This window comes from Corvus cornix, chromosome 1A, assembly GCF_000738735.6.
Source record: "Corvus cornix cornix isolate S_Up_H32 chromosome 1A, ASM73873v5, whole genome shotgun sequence".
Taxonomy (NCBI): domain Eukaryota; kingdom Metazoa; phylum Chordata; class Aves; order Passeriformes; family Corvidae; genus Corvus; species Corvus cornix.
In genome coordinates this window covers 19,042,637-19,063,645 of record NC_047057.1, presented here as the reverse complement: position 1 = coordinate 19,063,645, position 21,009 = coordinate 19,042,637, and the positions used below count along the sequence as shown (strand labels likewise).

Below are 21,009 nucleotides of genomic sequence, written 5' to 3'. Positions count from 1 at the left end.
TGGGCACCTGGCATCCAGCCAGGGGCAACCCACCACAACAGGCAAAAAAATGTATCCCCACTTGCATCAGCTTCAAAGTTCATCCAAATCAGCGGAATGTGTCTCACCCACAATTTCTGAATGTGAGCAGTGTGGCATTTTTCATTTATAAATTTGACAGTGTAAAGCTGAACACTGAGCACTACTCCTGGGACTGACTCTAGACATATATAAAGAATAGTTGCCTAAAGCAAAACAGTGAGGGCTTTGCTGTGTATGCCAGAACACTGGAAAACCAGGCCTGCCGTACATCTCCTCTTTTTTCTGAGCAATGGTGTTAGGATAAATGAGAAGACAGTAACTGGAATAGAAAAATATCTTCAGGCAAAAATAAAAATACATATTTCCAAATGAATTAATTACTGTCTCCTGCAGTAGGAGGAGCAATTCTGTCCTGGAGGGTCTCTTCTCATAATCTTCACTTAAATTCTTGCTTTTTTCTTTCTTTTTCTCCTTGTTTCCTGTTCTATGGCAATCTCACTGCCCACTGGTTTCAGTCACCACTGAGACTGCAAATCTCAGTCCTGTCAGTGTTGCTGAGGAATCTTTTTTCTTGTAGCCTGTTCTGTGCTACAGAGATCATTATAACATCCTAACCTCAAAGCACAGGCTATCCATGGTTGTCTGGAGGGCTTGTGGAATCTGTGTCTTCCAGTTTTTCAGGAAATGGCCAAAATAATGGCTGACATGATCTGGTGTTGGTGATGGTACTGCTTCTAGCAGGAGGCTGGACTTGGTGACCTTCAGAGACCCCTTTCACCCTAAATTTCTTTGATTCCATTTTATCATTCCCTGTATGAGACCTCCAGTAAGTCATTGAAATAATTAATGTTGTGTCAGAGTATCCCTGTCTCATTGTTATGCCAGAAGTGCTGACTTAGTATATTAGTTCTCCTTTTGTGTAGTTGAGTGGTCTGAAATTTTTGACACATTGTGTATGGGATGGTGCTGATTTATACCAACTGAGAGTATGGCAGTCAAAGTACATTTTAATTTTACTGTGTCTATTGTATGATATTCTGTTTTCTTAACAACTTATATTAATATTTTAGGAAACATGACATCAAAATGATTGACAAATTTTGGTTGGGTTTTTTTTGTTTGGTTCTTTTTATTTCTAAAAGAAAGAAGTTAATGCATACTGTTGCTTCAAGCAAATTCTGCTTCTAGTCCCGGAGCTGAAGTATACAATAGAACAGGCAGCTTTTGTTTCAGGCAGTCATAGCTCCCTTTGGTCCAATAAACTTAAAAGCAAGTGGTTTATATGTAGGTCCTTTTTGTATCTCAACATTACTTTTAAATAAAATTACTTTAAAAAAATTAGGAGCGGGGAATATTCTTCCCAGCAATATTGTTTTGTCTGGCTATTCACTTACAGGGTAAATGTATGTCACTGCCAGGAGTGAAATTACTGTGCTTCTAACTCTTCCAATTGTTCTGCTCAGGGAAAGGGATCCAGCCATGCAGCCACTGCAAGTGCCAGAAGATGTTATATGCCATGTGCAGTCCTGATAACATATGGAATGGTGTAGTTAAAATACGGGAACAGGATTCCTCTGCATCAGTACAGAGCAGGAGGAAATGCATTCTGACTGGAAAACAGAAATCTCTGTTATACCTGACTAGTAGCAGGTAAACAGAAGGACAAAAATCTAAGGGGGCTGAGGGTCATGGGCTCCTGAAGTACTGCTAAGCTGTGATGGAAGAGTTGGCCTTGTCACAAGGAGCAGGTTGTGGAAGACACGGTCTGTACCTTTGCATTTACATGTGAAATGGGAGATGGTGCAAAGACGGTGATAGGCTCTGCTTGAGATCCCTATGAAGTCTTACTGGAGAGTGTCCAATAATCTTCAGTAAACACAATCATGTCTTCCTTGTTTGTTCATGGTTGTTTCATGTTGTTGATGAGCTCAGAACACATCAACAGAGTGTTAACACAGCCAGAAGTTACTTTGCTCTGCTGGACTCAAGCCAACTCTCATCCAAAAAGTGCATGACCTCATTAGCACTGTACTGAACCTGAGCTTGATATCCCACTTCTGAGTAGCAATTATCCTCTCAGATTCAGCACTGCACAAATGTGATGGGATGTTTTTTATTCAGCTTAGAACACACAGGGAAGAGACTCGAAGCTGGGTAACGTGTAGGTGTGTCTCAGATGTTTTGTTTTTAGCATTCTATAAACAATCCAGCAGCATCCAGGTGTTTTTGTAGTTTAAAGTAGTCCAAAATAATGCTTTTCCATAAGTTTGGGTGCCTATTTCTTTTCTGCATGATTTCCAGGGTGGAAAGCATCTATTTAAGTGAAACAATAATGAACACAATCAGAAATCAGTAGAAGCTAACCATTACTGTGTTCATGAAAGAAATTAAAAGATTTGGTGCTGGCAGACAACAGGGCTTCTGGAATAGCCTTGGCTCTCACAGCAGTGCACACGAAAGCCTGACTGATTTTAAAATGATGCTTAACCAGTTTTTGAAAGGGATTAGATTATATGGTACCTGTGGTTATCAGGGGACTAGACCCAGTGATCTGGGACACCCTTTCTATTTGTCTGCAGAATGAGATGGATTTTTGCAGAGCATTGTCTCTCAACTGGAAATCAAGAAAGAACAGGATTAAATTAATCATATTTATTGGCCTTTTGGATAAAATTTGAACATCAATTATTGCAAACCCACCCTTTCCCTGTGTTCTAAAAATCCATACAATCCCATGCTTGCTTTTAGCGATGGTTAAAGAATAGAAATTGTTGGAATAGAGGGACACATCAGAATATGGTCATGTCCCTTTCTCTCTGCCTTCTCTGACAACTGAACCTAAACTAGAAATGTAGCTAATAGCTTTGCCAGTGAAGATCTCTCAAAAGGGGGGAAAACTCTTCGTTCTACATTCACTGACTTTAATGTAGCTATCTTAATGAATGAATGTTAAATGTCTGACAATCTAGTCCCAACAAAAGAATACATTTTAAGGCATTTTCAGGCTTCTTACTATTCCTTACAGAATTGTGGAAGAGCTGCCACCAACCCTTCTTTGAACGAGGTATAACAGAACTAACAGGTAGACTGTGAAACCAAAATTTCCTCAGACTCTTTCCTGCGTGACAGAACATCCAGGAAAGAATTTCCACAATTCTGCACTTGATTTAGTGCCTGGAGATACGAAAGGAAATGGGAAGCAGATCTGATCTTTGTTTCTTTTTCTTGGCAATTTTAACTCATGATAACACTCTCTGTGCCCCCTAATCCAAGTCTTCCTCTGCTGATCTCACTTTCTTCTCTACAGTCGTTAGACAGAACAATGGGATATTACAATTACCTTAGATTGAGGAGAAGTTGCTGTGCTAGCTAAAAAGTTGGCACCACATCTTCTATTCAGAATGCTTCACGGTGGTGCTGTCTGTTCAGATAACCTCTAGCTACAGTTGAGTAACACCACAAATGGGGAAAACCCCAGAGAAATAGGAAAATCCCTAACTGTTTTTGCATTGTGTAAGTATATTTTGCTTAGGCTCTTTGCCAAAGAAGATATGAATCAAAGATTCTCCTTGTATAGGAGTAAAATGTGCCATCATGCTCAGGATCTTATTTTTTGCATAAAAGATGCCCTTGGCATTTGTGAAAGGGGAAGAAAATTTCCATTCTGGTTTTAGTGTGTTATGTTTTTCTATTGCACTCATCACTGAAAATTCCTGAAAACAAAAGATATAGAAAGTGGGAGAGGAACTTGGTTAATTCATTTGAGTTATTCTTTCAGACAAATGGTCTCTTTGGACTGTTTTGCAAAATGATTGTAAAAGAAAATACCACCCCCACCCACTTGGTATTGTACAATAAAAAGAAACACTTTTTAAAAAAATAAGAAATTGGGCTGTGACCAAATGTTGCTGTAACTGGCAAGTGTTTGTGCAAATATTTGATTATTTATGTAAGCCTTCCCAACAACTCCTCACCCAGAACACAACCAAGTACCCAAGGATGACAAACCATCTCCCTACCAGAACAAAAGTCACTGAAGGACATTTCTTTCTTTCCTGTGAAAAAGGCAAGAAAATAAATGTAAGAGCTCAGATGATAGGATTCCTCTATGCAATACTGAAAACCAAACATTAATTAGGATAGACTAGAAAGTATAAGAGCAGTTCTTTGTCATGCCACAGCCCCACAGAAGTGGGTGTTTTGGTTTTCCCCCTGCAATGTATGTAATTTAATTATTCTACATACAATTTTCATTTTTCAGGTGTCATAACAGGGGTATGACCTCTAATTAAAAGGGTGAATCCTCTGATTTTTGTAAGATTTTTTAATTGTTTAGTTCAATAGGATCTTGGGGTTTTTTTAATGCATTTTTTGCACTAAGGTTGTAACCAGAAAGAATGGTTAGAGAAGTTAAAGATGCTGTTCTAAGAAATTTTGACTGACAATTGGGTACTCTGTCAAGCTACCTAACCAAGATATTTTCAACAGTCTGGCTGCAAAATGGGAAGTTAAAAATATGGAAGTAATTTGCTGAATGATCAGCCTCACGAGAGATTAATTTCTTCCAGTAAGTAATGACTGAGAAATTAGTTGATCCAGCAATTAGGTTTTCTCAACAAAAAAGTGAGCTCCCTAAGTCACTTGATTTTTCGCAGTCATTTTGTATATTTGGCTATTCCACCTCCTAGGGCCATAGAGAGCCTCGAGTAAAGAGAGTCAATTCAAGTTTTCTTGCAGCATACTTCTGCAGGATTTCAGTAGAAATAATCCAAAATTAGGACTTTGAAACAGCAGTTAAATGTCCACTAATTTTATATGAGCTGGCATGTTCCACTTTTATTGGCTTAGTGTTGCACTGAATAATTCAGAAAATGATAGTCTTCTTTCTATTGATGAATGTGCAGTGGGATCATCACCAAACTACCAATGAAGCTTATTTTGGGGAGATGGTGTCAGAAGTAATTAATAACAACCATTTCTGTAATACAGCAGAAATTAGGTTTTATCTGTTACCATTTTCAGTTTTTCATGGGGATTTGAGGAAATTATAAAACCATTGAAATAGAACTATCCCAGTTTTAGAACAGTTATGTAAAGAAGTTTGGTTTATTTTATAGAATCATAAAATGGTTTGTTTTGCAAGGGAACTTTAAAGGTCATCTAGTCCATCTCCACTGCAGTGAGCAGGGATAGCTCCAACCAGATCTGGGTCCTCAGAGCCCCATTCAACCTGGCTTTGAATGTTTCCAGGGATGGATCATCCACCACCTCTCTGGACAGCATGTGCCAGTGTTTCACTGCCCTCACTGTAAAACATTTTCTTATGTCTGATCTAAATCTACTCTCTTTTAATTTAAAACCATTACCCCATGTCTGGTTGCAACAGACCTTAATTTGAGTGTCAAGGTATTATGCTGTAGGAGCAGCCAAAACAATATCTTTAACGTCTCAAATATTTTTTGTAATGTTCAGTCTATGAAAGTATGTTACCATGCCTGTCTTATTATAAAATGTGGTTTAAAATACCACCTTTTACACATTTGCGTTTTTGTGAGTCATAGTAACAAGGTGCCAATAGTAAAAGATGATAACTTACGTCCAAAAGTGAGTGTTAAAAAATAGAAGTGCCAAAAGGACAGAAGAATGGGAACTGATACTGGTTAGGTAGTGGTCACTGGTTTTCTAAAGGCCTCCTTTAAAAGAGATCTTATTTAGCTTAAATGAAAAGCTGTGATGAAGGACAGGACACACTCCTTGGGTACACCAGGCAACTGCCTCAGGGGAGCAAACATGCTGCCATTTCTCACCTGCAGAAATAATATGCTTTTGCCCTACAGCTTTGTTTCTGAGGAGCACAGAATTCCCTGTGGATGAAAGCTTCCTGGAACACCAAGCAATAGTTATTTTATGATGTGCTAATGCTTGCCCAGGCTGCAGTCTCTGTGTTTCAATTCAAGTAACTTCTAAATGTCCACCAGAAGACTTTTGCTGGCTCTAAAACTCAGATAGTTGGCTTGTTGACGCGATCCTAAAATGTTTTTGAAGGACTGAGAGCTACCATCCCATTTGAGAGCAGAGGAGACAAAGCAGTGCTTGCTACTTTTGTGGGTGTGATAGAAGTATCTCTGTCAACAGGACACTGCTTTTAAAGGAAAGAAAATGGGAACATACATTCTGTATGCAAAAGAATACTGGTATAAGGGCTATGCCAGAAACCTGAATGCCAGAACAGCAGCAAACAGTATTTGCTGGCTAAGCAATAGCCTTTCTTTAGAATGTCATGCATAGCAGTCAAAGTAAGATTTGTTATTTTTGTACTCTACAAAATTTTAGTGTGTGGTTAAATGTTTATTTTACTGGGAAAATGGATGTAGTCTGTCTGAAAGATAGCTGGAAGCTTGTCAAAATCTAAATGCCAGGTTCACATTGCATCTTACAAAGACACTTTCCCTTGAACACAATAAGTACTGTGGCTGAGTAATTTAATTTTCAGTCTTCTAAGCCAGATGTCAGAAATAAAAATTCTTATTTCTAGACTTCATTTTCAATTGCTATAATGCTTCCTTTCTAGTGGGATCTTCTAAAAATCATATAATATTCAATAATTTTCTAGATATCTTCCATTATAAAATCATTGGCTTTCTTTGCTCTGGTGCGAACAAATCCGTTGTAGAGTTCAATGAAGTAATAAATAAACTCTTGGTCAGTAGGAATGGCAATACCTGATAAAATGATGCCTTTATTTGATGGAACCGTTATACTTGTTAGAACAATTACACACCTCAGTAGGGATACATGAAAATGAGGATAGTGCTGATCTTGTGTCCCCATATGTATCAGTCATATGCAGCCCTGATGTGCTTTTTCACTGTATTTGAAATTCTTTGTTTTTAAATGTTGAAAATTATTTCTGTTGTGGACTATGAATATGTTTACCTGTTTAAGGTGTGTTTACTTGTGTACAATGATTGAGCAATATTTATTTTTATTATTACCTCAGCTCTTATAATATTTTGTTTCTGTTTGCAGGGGATTCATTGTAAAAGCAAACCTTCTGGTGAGTATACATTATTCACATTTTTACTGTGTTTGTTTCTAAAGATAATTTATTAAAGATATTAAATCCACTATCCTAGTGACATCAGATCACTGTCATGACAGGGTATTTACCACCAGTTCTTTTGTAAAAAACATTGGAAATTGGTAGGTTTTGATAAATAATAGGTTAATAATGACAATTGCTTTATAATTTTCCTTACCATAGTGAAGGAAATGACTTGGTAAGTCATTTCACATGTTTTTATTGCTTCTAATTATTATTATTGCCTAGAGTAATAATACAGGGTCTTCAATTACCTGAGCTCTGAAGCCTCCATCAGTCACTCCTCCACTGCACACAGTCATTTGCTGGGAAGTATGAGGCAGCTGCGTCACAAACAGTCCCCCCTAAGAGGACAGTCCCAGTTTCCGCTGAGAGGACTGTCACAGTCCCCCCCTGAGAGAACAGTCACAGTGCCCTCTGAGAGGAGAGTCACAGTACCCTCCTGAGAGGACAGTCACAGTGCCCCCTGAGAGGAGAGTCACAGTCCCCCCCTGAGAGAACAGTCACAGTGCCCTCTGAGAGGAGAGTCACAGTCTCCCCCTGAGAGAACAGTCACAGTCCCCTAGCTGAATGTCAGCTGGCACGAGTCCTTACTCAGAATGCATGGCATTTATGGGACCAGTGTTAAGGTGGTGAGAAAGAACATGAGTATGGAGGGGATGCAGTTAAAAGTCCCACCAGAAAGTCTCTTGTCTTCTGCCAGAGAGCAGAGGGAACCTTTGGTGACTGGTTCAAGGGTTGTGAATGAATCTTGTTAGGATTAGGCAGCTGAGCTGGTAGTTGCACAAACTATGTGGAAGGTAGAAGAGGAAATAGGGGTGTTGACCCCTGCCCTGCTAGCTGAAGCATGCCTTCATGTCCTTGAGCAGTACAGGCTGAGAAAATCAAGCCCTTCAACCTCTTCTCAAAGGGAAGAACACCTGTAATTCTGTTGGTTAAAAACCTGTGCTGGGTGTTACACAAATGCAGATCTAGATAGTGGAGACTCATAGGTACCACGAGGTGGTGATTCATTCCATCCATTTTAGGGCAAGGGGATTTATATTCTGGGAGGGAGGCAAGAGGGGTTGTCACTCTCTGTTGACTGCCAGAGTTGCTTAGATCACAGACAACGCGTGGCTGAGGTTGGAAGGGACCTTGGGGAGTCATTTGGTCCAACCCCTGATGCAGGGACACGCAGATGATGCATGTCAGGTAAGCTAGATGTTTCACTCATAACTGGAAGGGCACTGAAAGGTTTGTAAATTAAAGATCCATATCTTTGAAGATGATATATGTGAAGCTAGTTGTAGGTTTTTCAGTGCTGTCTGAAAAACACTTATCAGCTATCTTTAACACAAGTAACATGTAGGATGACTCAGCCTTACAGGGATGATGAAAAAGCATTTTTTTGTTTTCATACTAATTCACTTGTGCAACAGTGGGTGTACACTCCTTTCCATACTTCACTGTCTATATTATTTTTTTAAATTATTTGTTATTTGAGGTTAAATTACCTTAAAAGACCTTAACTCTATAGTAGAGGACTTTGCAGAAGTAATTTCTTTTACCTTTTTTATTTCCTAAAATTTGCAACCACCACATCAGTAGTATTTGTCAATATGGCTTTGACTCTGTCTTCTTCCTCCTGCTCTTCTAGACTGTTAGGTAGTACATAAGTGTTGGGGTCCCTCCCCCGCCATGGAGCCCTGGGAGAGGGGCCCTGAGGGCACAGACACGGGGCTTCCCTGCCCCTGCTCAGCCTCGTTCCCATGGGTTGGTTTGTGTTCCCTGCGCGGGCAGAAGGACCCTTGGTCCTGTGACTGGAACAGTTCCTGGGCAGAGCCCCGGCCATGCGGCTGGAGAAATAAACATCTCTGAAACAGCTATCAAGAATCTGTCTGTCCTATATATTTCCTTTCCACGGGACGCCTGGTTTGATATATGTATGTTGCAGGATCCCCACTGCAACACATAAGAACTACTGTAGTATTTGAAATTCACTGTAATATATCCATACATGGATATAAAAATATCCATGATTTTAAAAAAACTTACACTTTCAGAAAATGTGTTTGGCACATTTGGCACATGTAAATCACCATGTTGTTCGATATCTTTGAAAGTTTGAAATGTTTTCTCAACACATAACCATGAAGCCCTTTTAATTTACTGTGCATTGCAATCTATTGTGAAAGAGAGGCTGTCAGTCTGAAATTTAATCAATTTCATAATTGCTGTAAGTACTTTCAAGTAGTGAATTTTGGCACTTATTAACTGAAGTGCACCATGCGGATATTGTAGGAGAGCATATCTACTTTGTTGATGAATTTTGTTGAATCATCCTAATGAACAGATGCAGCAGATACTGTGGTAAATCATATGCAAATAGGTTAGAAATACTACTGTCATTTATACTCATGGAATGATGTGCCAGTGAAGCAATTCTAGTAAGCTTTAGAGATGCTCACAGATTTAGCACTGTTAGTATCCTTAAGCAGTTCAGATTCTTACAATACTTGTAGGCAAGACATATCACATGAGGAACAGTTAGGATTTTCTATTGGGTGTTGTCTCAGCCTTGTTAGAATAGGTTTTCTCTGCCTTTTTTTTTTCATGCTGTTCTCCAATTCCATCTTCTTACCTGAGGCTTCAAATTATCCATCTAATAATTTCTATTGCGTATTCATTGCTCAGCTCTGGCTTCTATCATCCAACTGTACATAAGGTGTGATTTTCTGTCATGACAGTTCTAGGTTGATTGCTGCATCATCAGATAAAATCAATCATCAGATTAAAAAAAATTATCTCCTGTGGTTGAGCTGATGGCAAAAGTACAAGGATATGTCTACATGCTGAATAATAAGCCTTGGTTTCCTTATGCTTGGGCTTATATGTGTCCATAATTAAGGAACCTTTTATTAAAGCAACAATCCCTCTCTCATGTAGGGCTAATTACAGCTATTATTCATAAACACAAAATTTAGGTAAGATTTACTCAGCAGATGGTTTGTGTAGCAAGATGCATCTTTGTGTCTTCTTGGGGTATAGATAAAACTACTTGTGTGAAAAGGAAAATGGGGTGTGTTCCAGAAGAAAATATCTTAAGGGAGGATTAAAAGATGATAAAGTAGGAGTTTACTGGAGAATTAGTCAGAAATGAGTCTCATACTGTGATGATTTATACAATGAAAATTATTTTCTGTCAGGTCTTCCTTGTATCATGTATTTACTGTAATTCAAAGCTAGTACCCTCATGCATGATATGATCCATTTAAATTATTATTAATGAGTTTTGCAGCATATTTTGCAATTCTTATAATCTATCATAAAATTAATGGGAAAAAATCCAAAGTGTTAGCATAATTTCATTTTATTCAGTGCATTACATATTTGTTCTCAGTTTGAAAGTAGAAACTATGATCAAAGACAACATCTCTGCTGACAGGACAGTAGCCCCTAAACCTGTGTTTGTGCATCTGCCTGATGGTGATCCAATGCCAGTTATGCACCCAGGTTGACTTAGAATTCTCGTGAGATAGTTCCAACCCTGTGACGTCTGATGATATCATACCTCAGGCTGTAATAGCTAAGGAGAAAATTCAGCTAAGTCATGACAGTTTCCCCCAAAAATAAATAAATACTGTCAAATGATATGGAGAAATACACCTGAATAGAATGCTTTGTAAAGAACTGTCAGCTTCGAATATCTATCTATCTATCTATCTATCTATCTATCTAATCTATCTATCTCTAGCTTTCCACATACGTCTACATACGTTGCCTTTCCCTTGAATCATTTCTGTGCAGACATGGGAATGGGTGAAGTTACAAGGTTATAAACCTGGATCAAGAAATTTGCACCAATAACCAAACCTTAAGCAGAAACAGTTACTCCCAGATACCATTGGGTATCCACATCTGCATCTCATACGATGCCATCAGGAAAATATATGTTTGAGCAAATAGACAGAGCTGAAACTAATCATCACTTATCACATTATTAGTAATAGTTATCAGGTAGTTCTGCAATATGGTGAACTCCCAGTTAGTTGTGGGTGGATTAATTGACTGTTGTACAATAACTTTCCATCCTGAGATACCTTCATGATTATTACACCACTCATTCTTGGAACATGGAATACAGTGTTCATATCCAGCTGCTGGGCACTGTACTTCTAAAGGCTGTCTCATCTCTGTGGAAATGTGTATAAATTCTTCAAAAGTCAACGTATTCCAACTGCTCTTAAAGCCTTATTTGTAAATTTTGAGTGATCTGTGTTTTTGATTTGTTTTGCATAAACTGTCTTCTCTAGTTGCCGGTATTTCTTTGGGTAATTCAGAGTTGACCTACTGCCAGGTGAGGTAAAGTGTCCTTGTTTTCCCACGCTTTTCTACGTGGTTCACATCAGCATATCCTGTTGCCTCCAAAATATGCTCAATGACACAGAACCAGGATAACAGAGTGGAGATTCAGGTGTGAAGTGTTTGTCTCTTCTGACTGTATGTGTGTGATATGTATCACGCAGGACTTATTTCTCCTGATACCAGGTGTGAGGGCACTTAAGGCCTAGCTGATTTAAGCCAAGGTGTCACAATTTTGTCAGCCTGTCTTCACAGCCTGCAGTATCAGTATCTGATCTTTGACAAAGAGCTTCAGCTGCAACTGGACACTGGGAAAATGAGGATCTCAAAATACAGGGAGAAGTCCTGTTCAGATTAATGCACTTTCAGTCTTTGAATTTAGAGCACTTTCCTTCACTGGAAGGGCTGGAAGGATAAGTAAGAATAAGCTTTGTCTTTCCTCCTTCTCCACACCCTTCCTTTCCCCTGTGAGAACTGTGGATGTATCTTCCATGCGAGTCAATGAGCATCCACACTTGACAACAGTTCTTAGCTTGACATTGAGGGACGCACCCTTCCCTGATGATTCCCATTAAGAGTGTTATCCTGAATTTTATGGCAAGCACAGTATTTTGGCACTGCTGTTTCATACTTTCATACTCTTTGCCATACTTGTTGAACTCTTTCTAGGAGCATTTTGAACAGTTGACTAATATGAATTTTTTTTTTTTCTTTTCTTTTTTTTTTTTTCTTCCAGCCTCTCACCAGGGGAAGGAGAATGTTCAATAAAATACTTTGTTTTACTTGGGTGGTTTTGAACTTTCATGCTATGTACTGAAGGGAGAAGGCTGAGAAATATTTCAAAGAAATAGTTATGTAGTTACAGCTAAAAAGAGGTGTGCTGCATTGCATACCACAAAGCCAAGGGACAAAACCTAATTCCCTGGCTATTTGTTCTGATAATTTCTTGAACTCCTAGTTTTTGGGACTACAAACAATGGATGTGAAGTAGAGAAGCCCAAGGAATGCATTGGGGATTAAATCCACTGTACCAATATAAATTAATAAATAAATAACTGATTTATGTGCAGGGCAGCCTGAGAAGTAGAAAGAGATGAAATATGCTAACTGATGAGGTTTGGGGCCTTAAGACTACTTTTTCCTTCTATACTAGCCTACAGTTTTAGCTCTGCAAACCCATTTCCTAAGGCTTTGGAATGACTAAATTTCTATAGGGAAATAGAATGAGACATAGTAGCTGTGTTCTGTGCCTACTGATTACTGTGTTCTGTGCCTTGAAGAAGGCCTGAATAATATTTATTCTGCTCTTGTTCTGGTATAAAGCAGAAGGAAATCCTGTAGATGTAAGGTATTCTTCCATGACTATGAATGCAATGGTGCCCTCTTGTGTGAAAGAGAAATTTTAAAAGTAATTGAGACCATCAGAAAGTCCTAAAATTAAAATACTACTATGAGAGTGCTCATAATATCCAGGTAATGGTTTTGAGAAAAGTTTATATAAACTATTAGTTTAGCTGTGATCTAGCAGATCTAATTAATTAAAAACAGTATTAGCCTAGGTGTGTTCTGCTAATCTTAGTTGTTAGAAGTGCGATTGCTTCCTCTTGTGGGGTAACATTTCCCTAAGCCTAGAAATTTATACCAACCCCCTACATTGCTAACCAGCCAACCAGCTATTGTTGGCCATGTGAAAGTCTTAGGTAAAGTACTGGCCTTTGCTAAAGTCAGTGGTGACTTTCTTACTGATTTCAGGAGACCTGGAACTTCCCCTGTAGCGCTTGCTCTGCCCCAGACATCCTGTGTGCAATGAGGTTTCTCTGTGCTTGTGTTTGCATTTGCAGGTGGCATTTTTAACAGCTTCTGCCATGATTCTCCTGCATCTTTATCTTCTATGGTACTGAAAAGCATGAAGATCTCAACAGTGATGAAATGTGTCCAAGGAAGCCCATGCTCTCTTCATTTAAACATTAAAGGAGCACTGAGTCTAGATGGTAGGAATCAGCTTTGCTACTGAGCCCTTTCTGTTCACTTTGTGTTTACGGCTGTTCAGCCAAAATTTGTTCTATATTGTAATATTTGGGACCAAGCTGTTTTCATGCAATGATATCAGAAAAATGTTTTTGTGAAAGCATTTTACTGCAAAACAGGATGAAATTGTGACCCTTCTCAGGTGAATGAGAGCTGAGATAATGAATTCTGCCTTCCAATATAACACACATAACTTGTCCTCTATCAGTGCCCCAAGCACACAGCTGCCCTTTTCTTTCTTGCTCTGGCATCCATGCAGGCACACACAGTAATTCTGTCTACTCTGATAATCTGGACATGAGTGACTGCCCCAACAGAAGGAGAAACAGTTTAGTCATCTGAAGTTACAGTTCTGCACTAAAATAAAATGAAAGTACACAAACTTCTTGTGCATAGTCTATTTTTACTAAGATCATGCCATTCATGTGCTCCATGTGTTACCGTTTAGACATTTCCTAGCTGCTTCACTTAGAGTTAATAGGTTTATTTTTAAATTTTGCATAATTAAAGCTTCATTTATAGCAATCTGTATTAAATCCTTGTTCCTACTCCCATGTGTGGGTTATATATAATGTCCCTTTTTTAACAGAGATAAAATACATGTTCCTTTCACTTAGAAGGAAAGCTTATGGTATGGTATATTTTAATTTATGTTTTTGTTCTTCTTAAAGATGCTTAAATTATATTTTTGCAATCTGTTCCTAACTCATTTCAGAGAATGTCCGTGGGCTGGAAATATGTTCTTTTTCACTGGACACACAGCAATCTCAGTGCACAAATGTGAGATTCACTAGGAAAAAAAGCAAGATGCTCAATGGAAAGAAGGTAGACTCCTTTTTGGGGGGGAGTAGTGTACCATTTAAATGTTTACAAGCCTTTGGAAAAAATATCTTTTGTATCTCTCTTATTTTCTTCTTATTGACTTTGTGGAAAACTGCAGTGAAACATATGCTTCAGCATTGCCAGATGAAACTCCACACAAAATTCCCTTTTATAATGTATACATTCAATTCTCCACCATTTTTGTACTTCTTCCACTTACCTTTTGATAAGGGAAGCTGCCTCTACAGAGCCTAATTTTCATATCAGTCTTGGTAGCTTTCTTTTTGTGCCCCCCAAATTTTGTGGAAGATTTTCTGACTCCAGTGTCTAGGAAGAACAATGCTACAATGATTTTAAGCGTGTATTACTTCACTCAAGCCATGTCAATGGAGTTTACACACCTAGAAGACAGACAGGTGCCTAAGCACTTGTGCTCATCTGTCCTAAGCCCTTGTAAGGGGCAGTATTTGTTAAGGGAAAGTATTTGTTATTAAAATTTGCAACTGGGGAAAAAGAAAAAAAGAACCACCCTTGACCAACTATTTAAAAGGCATGAATTTTGCAGTTACTGGTGGATAGCTGTTATTAATCCTATACACAATGTGTTGCTTCATGTGCTTTGTACACCTTACACTGATTGCACAAGGAACAAAGTTCTCCTGAGCTGCAAGTGCAGATTGCACTTGGTGTCACTTGATGATGGAACATCCCTATGGGCAATGCAGGGCCACTAGTCAGCAACCAGTATCTTTTAGAGTAAGGCAAGTTTATAGGCAAGAATCAATAAACATATTTAATGAAATTTTCCTAGTTTCAGTTCAGTGACTAAAATGGTGACATAACACATCTTTTACCCTCCAAATGCCTTGTACCAAATAGGAGAATATCCCACATGAAAACCGATATGGAATTTAATAGTTAACTGATAGCAGTGAGGGAATGACCTGGTAGAACTGGACCTCAGCTTTTGTTTCCTAAATTGCTTTCTGTCTCATAAAAAGAAATAACTCATGTTATTGTAATTAATAAATTTTCTGTAGTTGCCTTTAAATATTTAAACAGACTTTTTTTTTTTTTCTATTCTGCAAATGTTTGGGCTTGTAAAATGCCTATAGACTGGGGCTTTTGTATTTTCATGCTTTTAGGATTATTCAATATCTTGTAGATATTTGGATTTCCAAAAGTGAAGCTGATAGCAACAGCCTGGATTAGAAATAATGATACTTTTTGAAATCCTTTTATTAAGTTGTATCTGCTTTTACATTCCTAATGCTACCTTATTGACTGCTTAATGCTGCTTGTAAATGTAAATATATCTGAACAAAAAATATTTCTTGCTTAAATATCTTAACCAAAGGTTTTTCTGTGTGGATGCTAGCAAGGGCTGGCAGAGGAATTTTCCTATGAAACTTTTCTTTCTCATGAGAGAGCAGTTAGAGAAATCCAGCTTCTCACAGCTCCTCTGTGAGAGCTTTCGTTCTCCTGCGAACAGGATGGACAACAGTTTAGAGAATGTAAACCATTTCTACACCTGCAAGTTGTTTTGAGAACTGCGAAAATTATTTTCCTTCTCTAAGAATAATATTTGGAAATGGGTGTCTTACTGCTCAACCTATCACCTTGGGAGGTGGTGGGTCAGTAGGCCAATCATGTAATTTCTCTTTTACGAACCATGCTATAAAAGCTATGGGTGATTAAACGAGGTCGCTTCGGCCACATCATCTGACCTGGACTTATGTCATGATTTCGCTGTTCTCTGGGGATAACAGCAGCATTTCTGTATCTGGAAGTCATGCATGAACTTGATTTTATAAATGTTTTAAACAGGTACAGGTACAATTCAATTGCTTTGAAGTCAATGTAGCACAACACATCTATGTGACCATGAAAACTGTACCACATTACTGTGAAGTCAAGCTGAGTCAGCAGTACTATGTTGAAGGTAGGAAAACATCTTAAATCAGATGTTTTTCAAGAAATATCTCATAAAAGATAAAAGCCAAGCCAAACCAAAGAAAAAAAACCCCTCAAAGGCAAAAGCACATCCAAATCAGGTTCTGGGATACACTGACCCAACTGATGGTAGACTGCATAGGCCAGGACCAGTCTTAGTTTATGTTTCAGTGGGTTTTTTTGTTAGCAAGTAAAGGTCTTGACTTGATGTAAACCCCAGAGTTTGTATGTAAAAGTATGTGGAAAACTGAATTTACACTATGCATTTGTCCCAGTTGCCCTTCTTGTGATTGGCATGTGCTCTTTCTCTGGCTGTAGGTTCAGCCCTGCCTGCTCTCTGTGCCTCCAATGAGCTTCTGCTTCTCTGCATGGGTGGGCCAGGGGTGGCTTCAGAAGCTGAGGAAAGCTTTATAAGAAAGCCTATGAAAATTTGTTTTTACTTTCATTAACTAGCCATTCTATGGCCTGTTTATATGTAACTGGAAAAGATTAGGTAGCATTTTTCCATGTTGTTGGGATGAAGTGATGCCTTTTCTTGGTCTTAAAATCAAGAGTCAAGCACGGTTAGAAGGGGAAAAGGGATTTTACCTTGGTATTTATTTTAAGGATCTTTAGGTGCACCGAAATGCACACCTCAATGCACACCTTCAAAAGATCTGGTATAACATTATAGGTTTTACTAATTAGCATATCTAACAAAGATTCCCCAGTGAGAGGCTGAATGGGCCCCTCTCCCCAAGGAGCCTTCTCCTGGATGGTTCTATCTTAGTTTACAGAATGTGTTCTGGAGACGACCTTGGGGTCTGGGGCACACTATCTTCTACTTATGAAGCTTCTAAAATGTTTAGTCTCTCAGCTTGACAAACAAGTCCAAGAATGTAGGCAAAAAGCACTAAGAATACAGAAGTTGTAAAAAAGGTATAACAGGGGTACAAAAGAAAAGGCAAAATATCTTCATGGCATCAGAATTGCCTCCAAATTTTTTACAAATTATGCCATGTGCATACAAAAATTGATTCAGCACCGTGGTCCAACCAAAATACAGTGTGGCCAGGGAAGGAAAAAGCAAAAAAATGCCATGACACCCCTTGTTCGATCCCATGCCTGGGATTGTCCTGCTTTCCCTTCTCCAGAGCCCATGGATGGGTGGTTCTTGCCTTTGCCCCTTGGTACGGTGCCATCCCTGCTACATGATTGGACACTTTGGTACAAGTAAAGCATTTTTGTGCTTAAAAAGCCTTTAGTTTTCTTATAAATCCTGATGCACTGTTGATGTATACAAGTACTTTGTGAACAAAGAGTGGGGGGAAACAAGGCCCAGTTTTTTTAATAAAGCCCAGTTTTAAGACACATTGCCAGGGTGAGTGAACAAATGAAAATAGGAAATATTTCTTGGTGGAAAAGAACTTTGTGGGGAAATTAGAGTAATTCTAATACTATGTTATGCAAGGAGGGGTGAAAGCAGCACATGAAAAGTTGTTTTAATGTTCTTAGGAGTTAAGTTTTGGAGATAAAAATACCAGATGTTCTGAAAACATTGCCTGGCTTCTAATTCTGGTAAGCTCCCTAGGAGCTAGATAGGGTGTTTCTTTCTAAGGCTGGAGTCAGAATAGCAAAAATACAGAATTATTGATAACAGAGAAATGAGCCTGGTAAACAACGGGAGTTGTTTTTTGAGGAAAAAGTAACCAAAATTAATATTATTGCTTAAATTATTGTTAGGTTCTAGGTGAAGAAGTGTGATGTTATATCCTCAATTGCAGCCTTAACTGCTGCTGATGTTTCTCAGTAGAAACCCCAGACTGGGAAGATAGCTCCTTAAGGCATATTGTGATATAATCTCTGTGTGTGGGAAGAGTACTTTCCTTTTTTGCTGTTTATCTAAAAGTGAAAGTAAATCTGCCTTTAAAAAGAGGGATGAGAGAGGTTTCCTGTTGGGAATCTATTGGATAATTTGGCAGTTTGTTTACACAGTTATATGAATAAAGCATCACTGACACAAACTCTGGCTTCTACTTTTCAGATTGCAGAAACAGTGATGTGGGAAAATATATTCCAGCTTGTTCAGGTGAGCTGACCTTCTATGCAACTTAGAGCTGTGCGATATTTCTGCTGACCTATACAATGACATGTTTTCATACTTTGATAAGCAGGGAGAAAAAATTATGATTTCCAACTACCACTACTCATAAGTGCCATGTAGTTGATAGGTAATGTTCTGGAAATACATTTCTACGTATTGAAATGGTACACGGTAGTGTTCTAGAAATGTATTTCTATTGAAAATGCTACATGGCAGGTAAAGATTTTGATAGTCTATTTGATTCCTAAAATTTTGGAAATAGATTTGTGTCCTTTTAATGCACTTTGGATGGCTGGTTTTATGTTTTGTCTATAGACAAACCTCATAAATAGACTGAAATTAATTTGCCAAACTGCTGTACTGATTTTGGCATACCCATGAATATATATATAAAAAAATATCCTCTCACATATTGCATTTGTCTGTCATATTCTCTATGTAACAAAATTACAATCTTGGGATAATCAGCCCTTATAGTAGTATTAGCGCGTATATTTCAAATGTTTGTACATAAACTACATAAGATTTCAAGTATTGAGGCTGAGGTGAAATTGGTAGGTGTCTCGGCCTCTCAGTATTACAAGTTCTAAGCTAAATAATGCTGAATGATGATTACATCTCATAAAAAAGAACATGAGGGCTATCAGGTTATAAAAGTAATAATAATTTCAAACATTCTAAGTAAGAATCTATAGATGTTGAGTTTCATCTCCATCAAGTTAAGAAATATATTCTGTGCCTTTTATAAGTAGATAAAATAGAAATAATAAAATTATAAAAAAAAAATGTAATAATTTCATGCTTGATTTTTTTTTTCAGCTGGAAAGTTAGATTACAATTTAGACAGGGCAAGGAAAACTGTAACAGTGAATGTATCTAACTTCCCCCGAGATCAAGATTATTACGTTCGCCTCTGCCACAAATGGTTTACCTGTGAAGATGTCGGGGCATTTGCTGTGGTGAGTTAAACTCACGGTGGTTTGGGGAACTGGTGGGGGATGCCTTGCAGGTGCCAATGCTCATTAAGGTCACAGTTATAGGAAATGCCATCTATATCTATATCATCTATATCATCTATAAAATCTATATCTCTATCATCTATATCTATCTATATCTATCTATATAATCTATGTTTATACCTATGTATCTATATCTAATCTATCTATAATTTAGCTTTATTAAAAGTAATTTACTGTCTTGGATTTATGACCATCTTTTTCATTTCAGATAAAAGGAAAGGAATCTTTTAAATCTGTTTCTCTGAAATATTCTCAGCTACTCCCTTGTCTTTGCGTTGAGGTAATACAGTCTGGAATTTGGTATATATTTGTGTATCTGATTAAAGAAATTTTATCAGGGATTTGTGCTAAGAAAGGAGGAAACACCTAAAGAAAAAGGTTCTAGACTCAAGTTTTTGACTAAGACTTTTTTCACCTTAGGATTACATAAATATAAGGAAGAGATTTTTAAGAAAATGCTAATTAAAACATGGCAATCAGAAGAAAATGGGATACAATTTACAATAATTTATGGAATGTGTTGTGTAATATTTTGACTGATTTTTTATAACCAGTGAAAAGACAGAAAATTTAATCTGACTGAATATCAGCAGCATTTGAGATAGTATTGCATGAGAAACTAAAACAGGAATTGAGGAAACTGAGAGTGAGAACAAGATTTGTATGGTAGATAATACCTAGCTGCAGGGCTAACTCAGCAACTCCTTTTGGATGGGCCTCTGCTGGTAGGGAGGTTACTTGAGGACCACACTGAGAGCCATTCTCATTCAAATGTTTTCATCCAATGACATGGGCACAAAACGCAGGAACGTGTAATGGAATTTGCTGGAACACTGTTGGGACATGTAATCAAAATGGAAGAGAGTCAGGGTAATTGGAAGACACTAGAGGTCTCCATTTGTGACATAACTGAAGGATGATGCAGTTTAAGGTATGAAGTACAAGTTCATGCACTTGCTCTAATAAGAAGAATTCTTGCTGTAAGATGCGAGTCCCCATTTAGAAATAACAGTGGAAGAAAAAAGATCTGGGTGAAATAATTGATCACAGGGTGATTAACTAGCTTGCTTCCATAATGTAAGGGTGAACAAAAGTCTAGTGAGTTAGATTATTCCAAGCTAACAGGAAAGTATGGGCAAGGCCTTCTTTGAAATACTGTGAGGAATCCTTGTATCCATATTCAAGAAAGATTAATTCAAAAGGAAGATGTACATAAAAAAAATCTGTACTGATTGGGGAATGAAGAGACTGTTTTACAAAGGACATTCAAAGACCATGTTTCCATTAGCCTGGTAAAACACATGGAAAGAGAAGATATGCTTGCTGTGTAAAGGTCACTTATAAGGAAAAATAAGATATGTTTAAAAAAAAAGCCATTCTTGCAATGAGATGAAGGGGGATAAACTTCATTCCATTAATATATTCAGGTTAGTTACAAATTTTTCTGATAACCTGAGAAGTGAGATTTTGGAATATCTTTCATACAAAGAATAAAAGGTCCCAAACAAATTTAAAATTATCTTGATAGCATAGAAAGATAGTATGTGAACCTAGTTTCTCACTGAATTTTGGGGTAGATTTACCTTGGGGATTAAGAATCTAAATGTAGATATCCAATACATATTGCTGCATTTGAA

The 21,009-nt window shown here is 37.9% G+C and overlaps 1 protein-coding gene across 8 annotated transcripts in view; it reads left to right on the top strand.

Moving 5' to 3' along the window:
• Nucleotides 1–21,009, top strand: part of IL17REL (interleukin 17 receptor E like) — a 47,204-nt gene that overhangs the window by 13,215 nt on the left and 12,980 nt on the right. For 6 of the 8 annotated variants that reach the window (XM_019283519.3, XM_019283518.3, XM_019283517.3 and 3 more), the window contains exons 2-8: nucleotides 7,051–7,078; nucleotides 13,309–13,458; nucleotides 14,211–14,320; nucleotides 16,145–16,259; nucleotides 18,294–18,338; nucleotides 19,173–19,312; nucleotides 19,581–19,652. In XM_019283519.3, coding sequence (XP_019139064.1) covers nucleotides 7,051–7,078; nucleotides 13,309–13,458; nucleotides 14,211–14,320; nucleotides 16,145–16,259; nucleotides 18,294–18,338; nucleotides 19,173–19,312; nucleotides 19,581–19,652 — 660 coding nt within the window. Of the gene's footprint in view, nucleotides 1–7,050; nucleotides 7,079–8,213; nucleotides 8,318–13,308; nucleotides 13,459–14,210; nucleotides 14,321–16,144; nucleotides 16,260–18,293; nucleotides 18,339–19,172; nucleotides 19,313–19,580; nucleotides 19,653–21,009 lie in introns of those variants that run through there. The other 2 variants (XM_019283524.3, XM_019283521.3) reach the window with 2 other exon arrangements.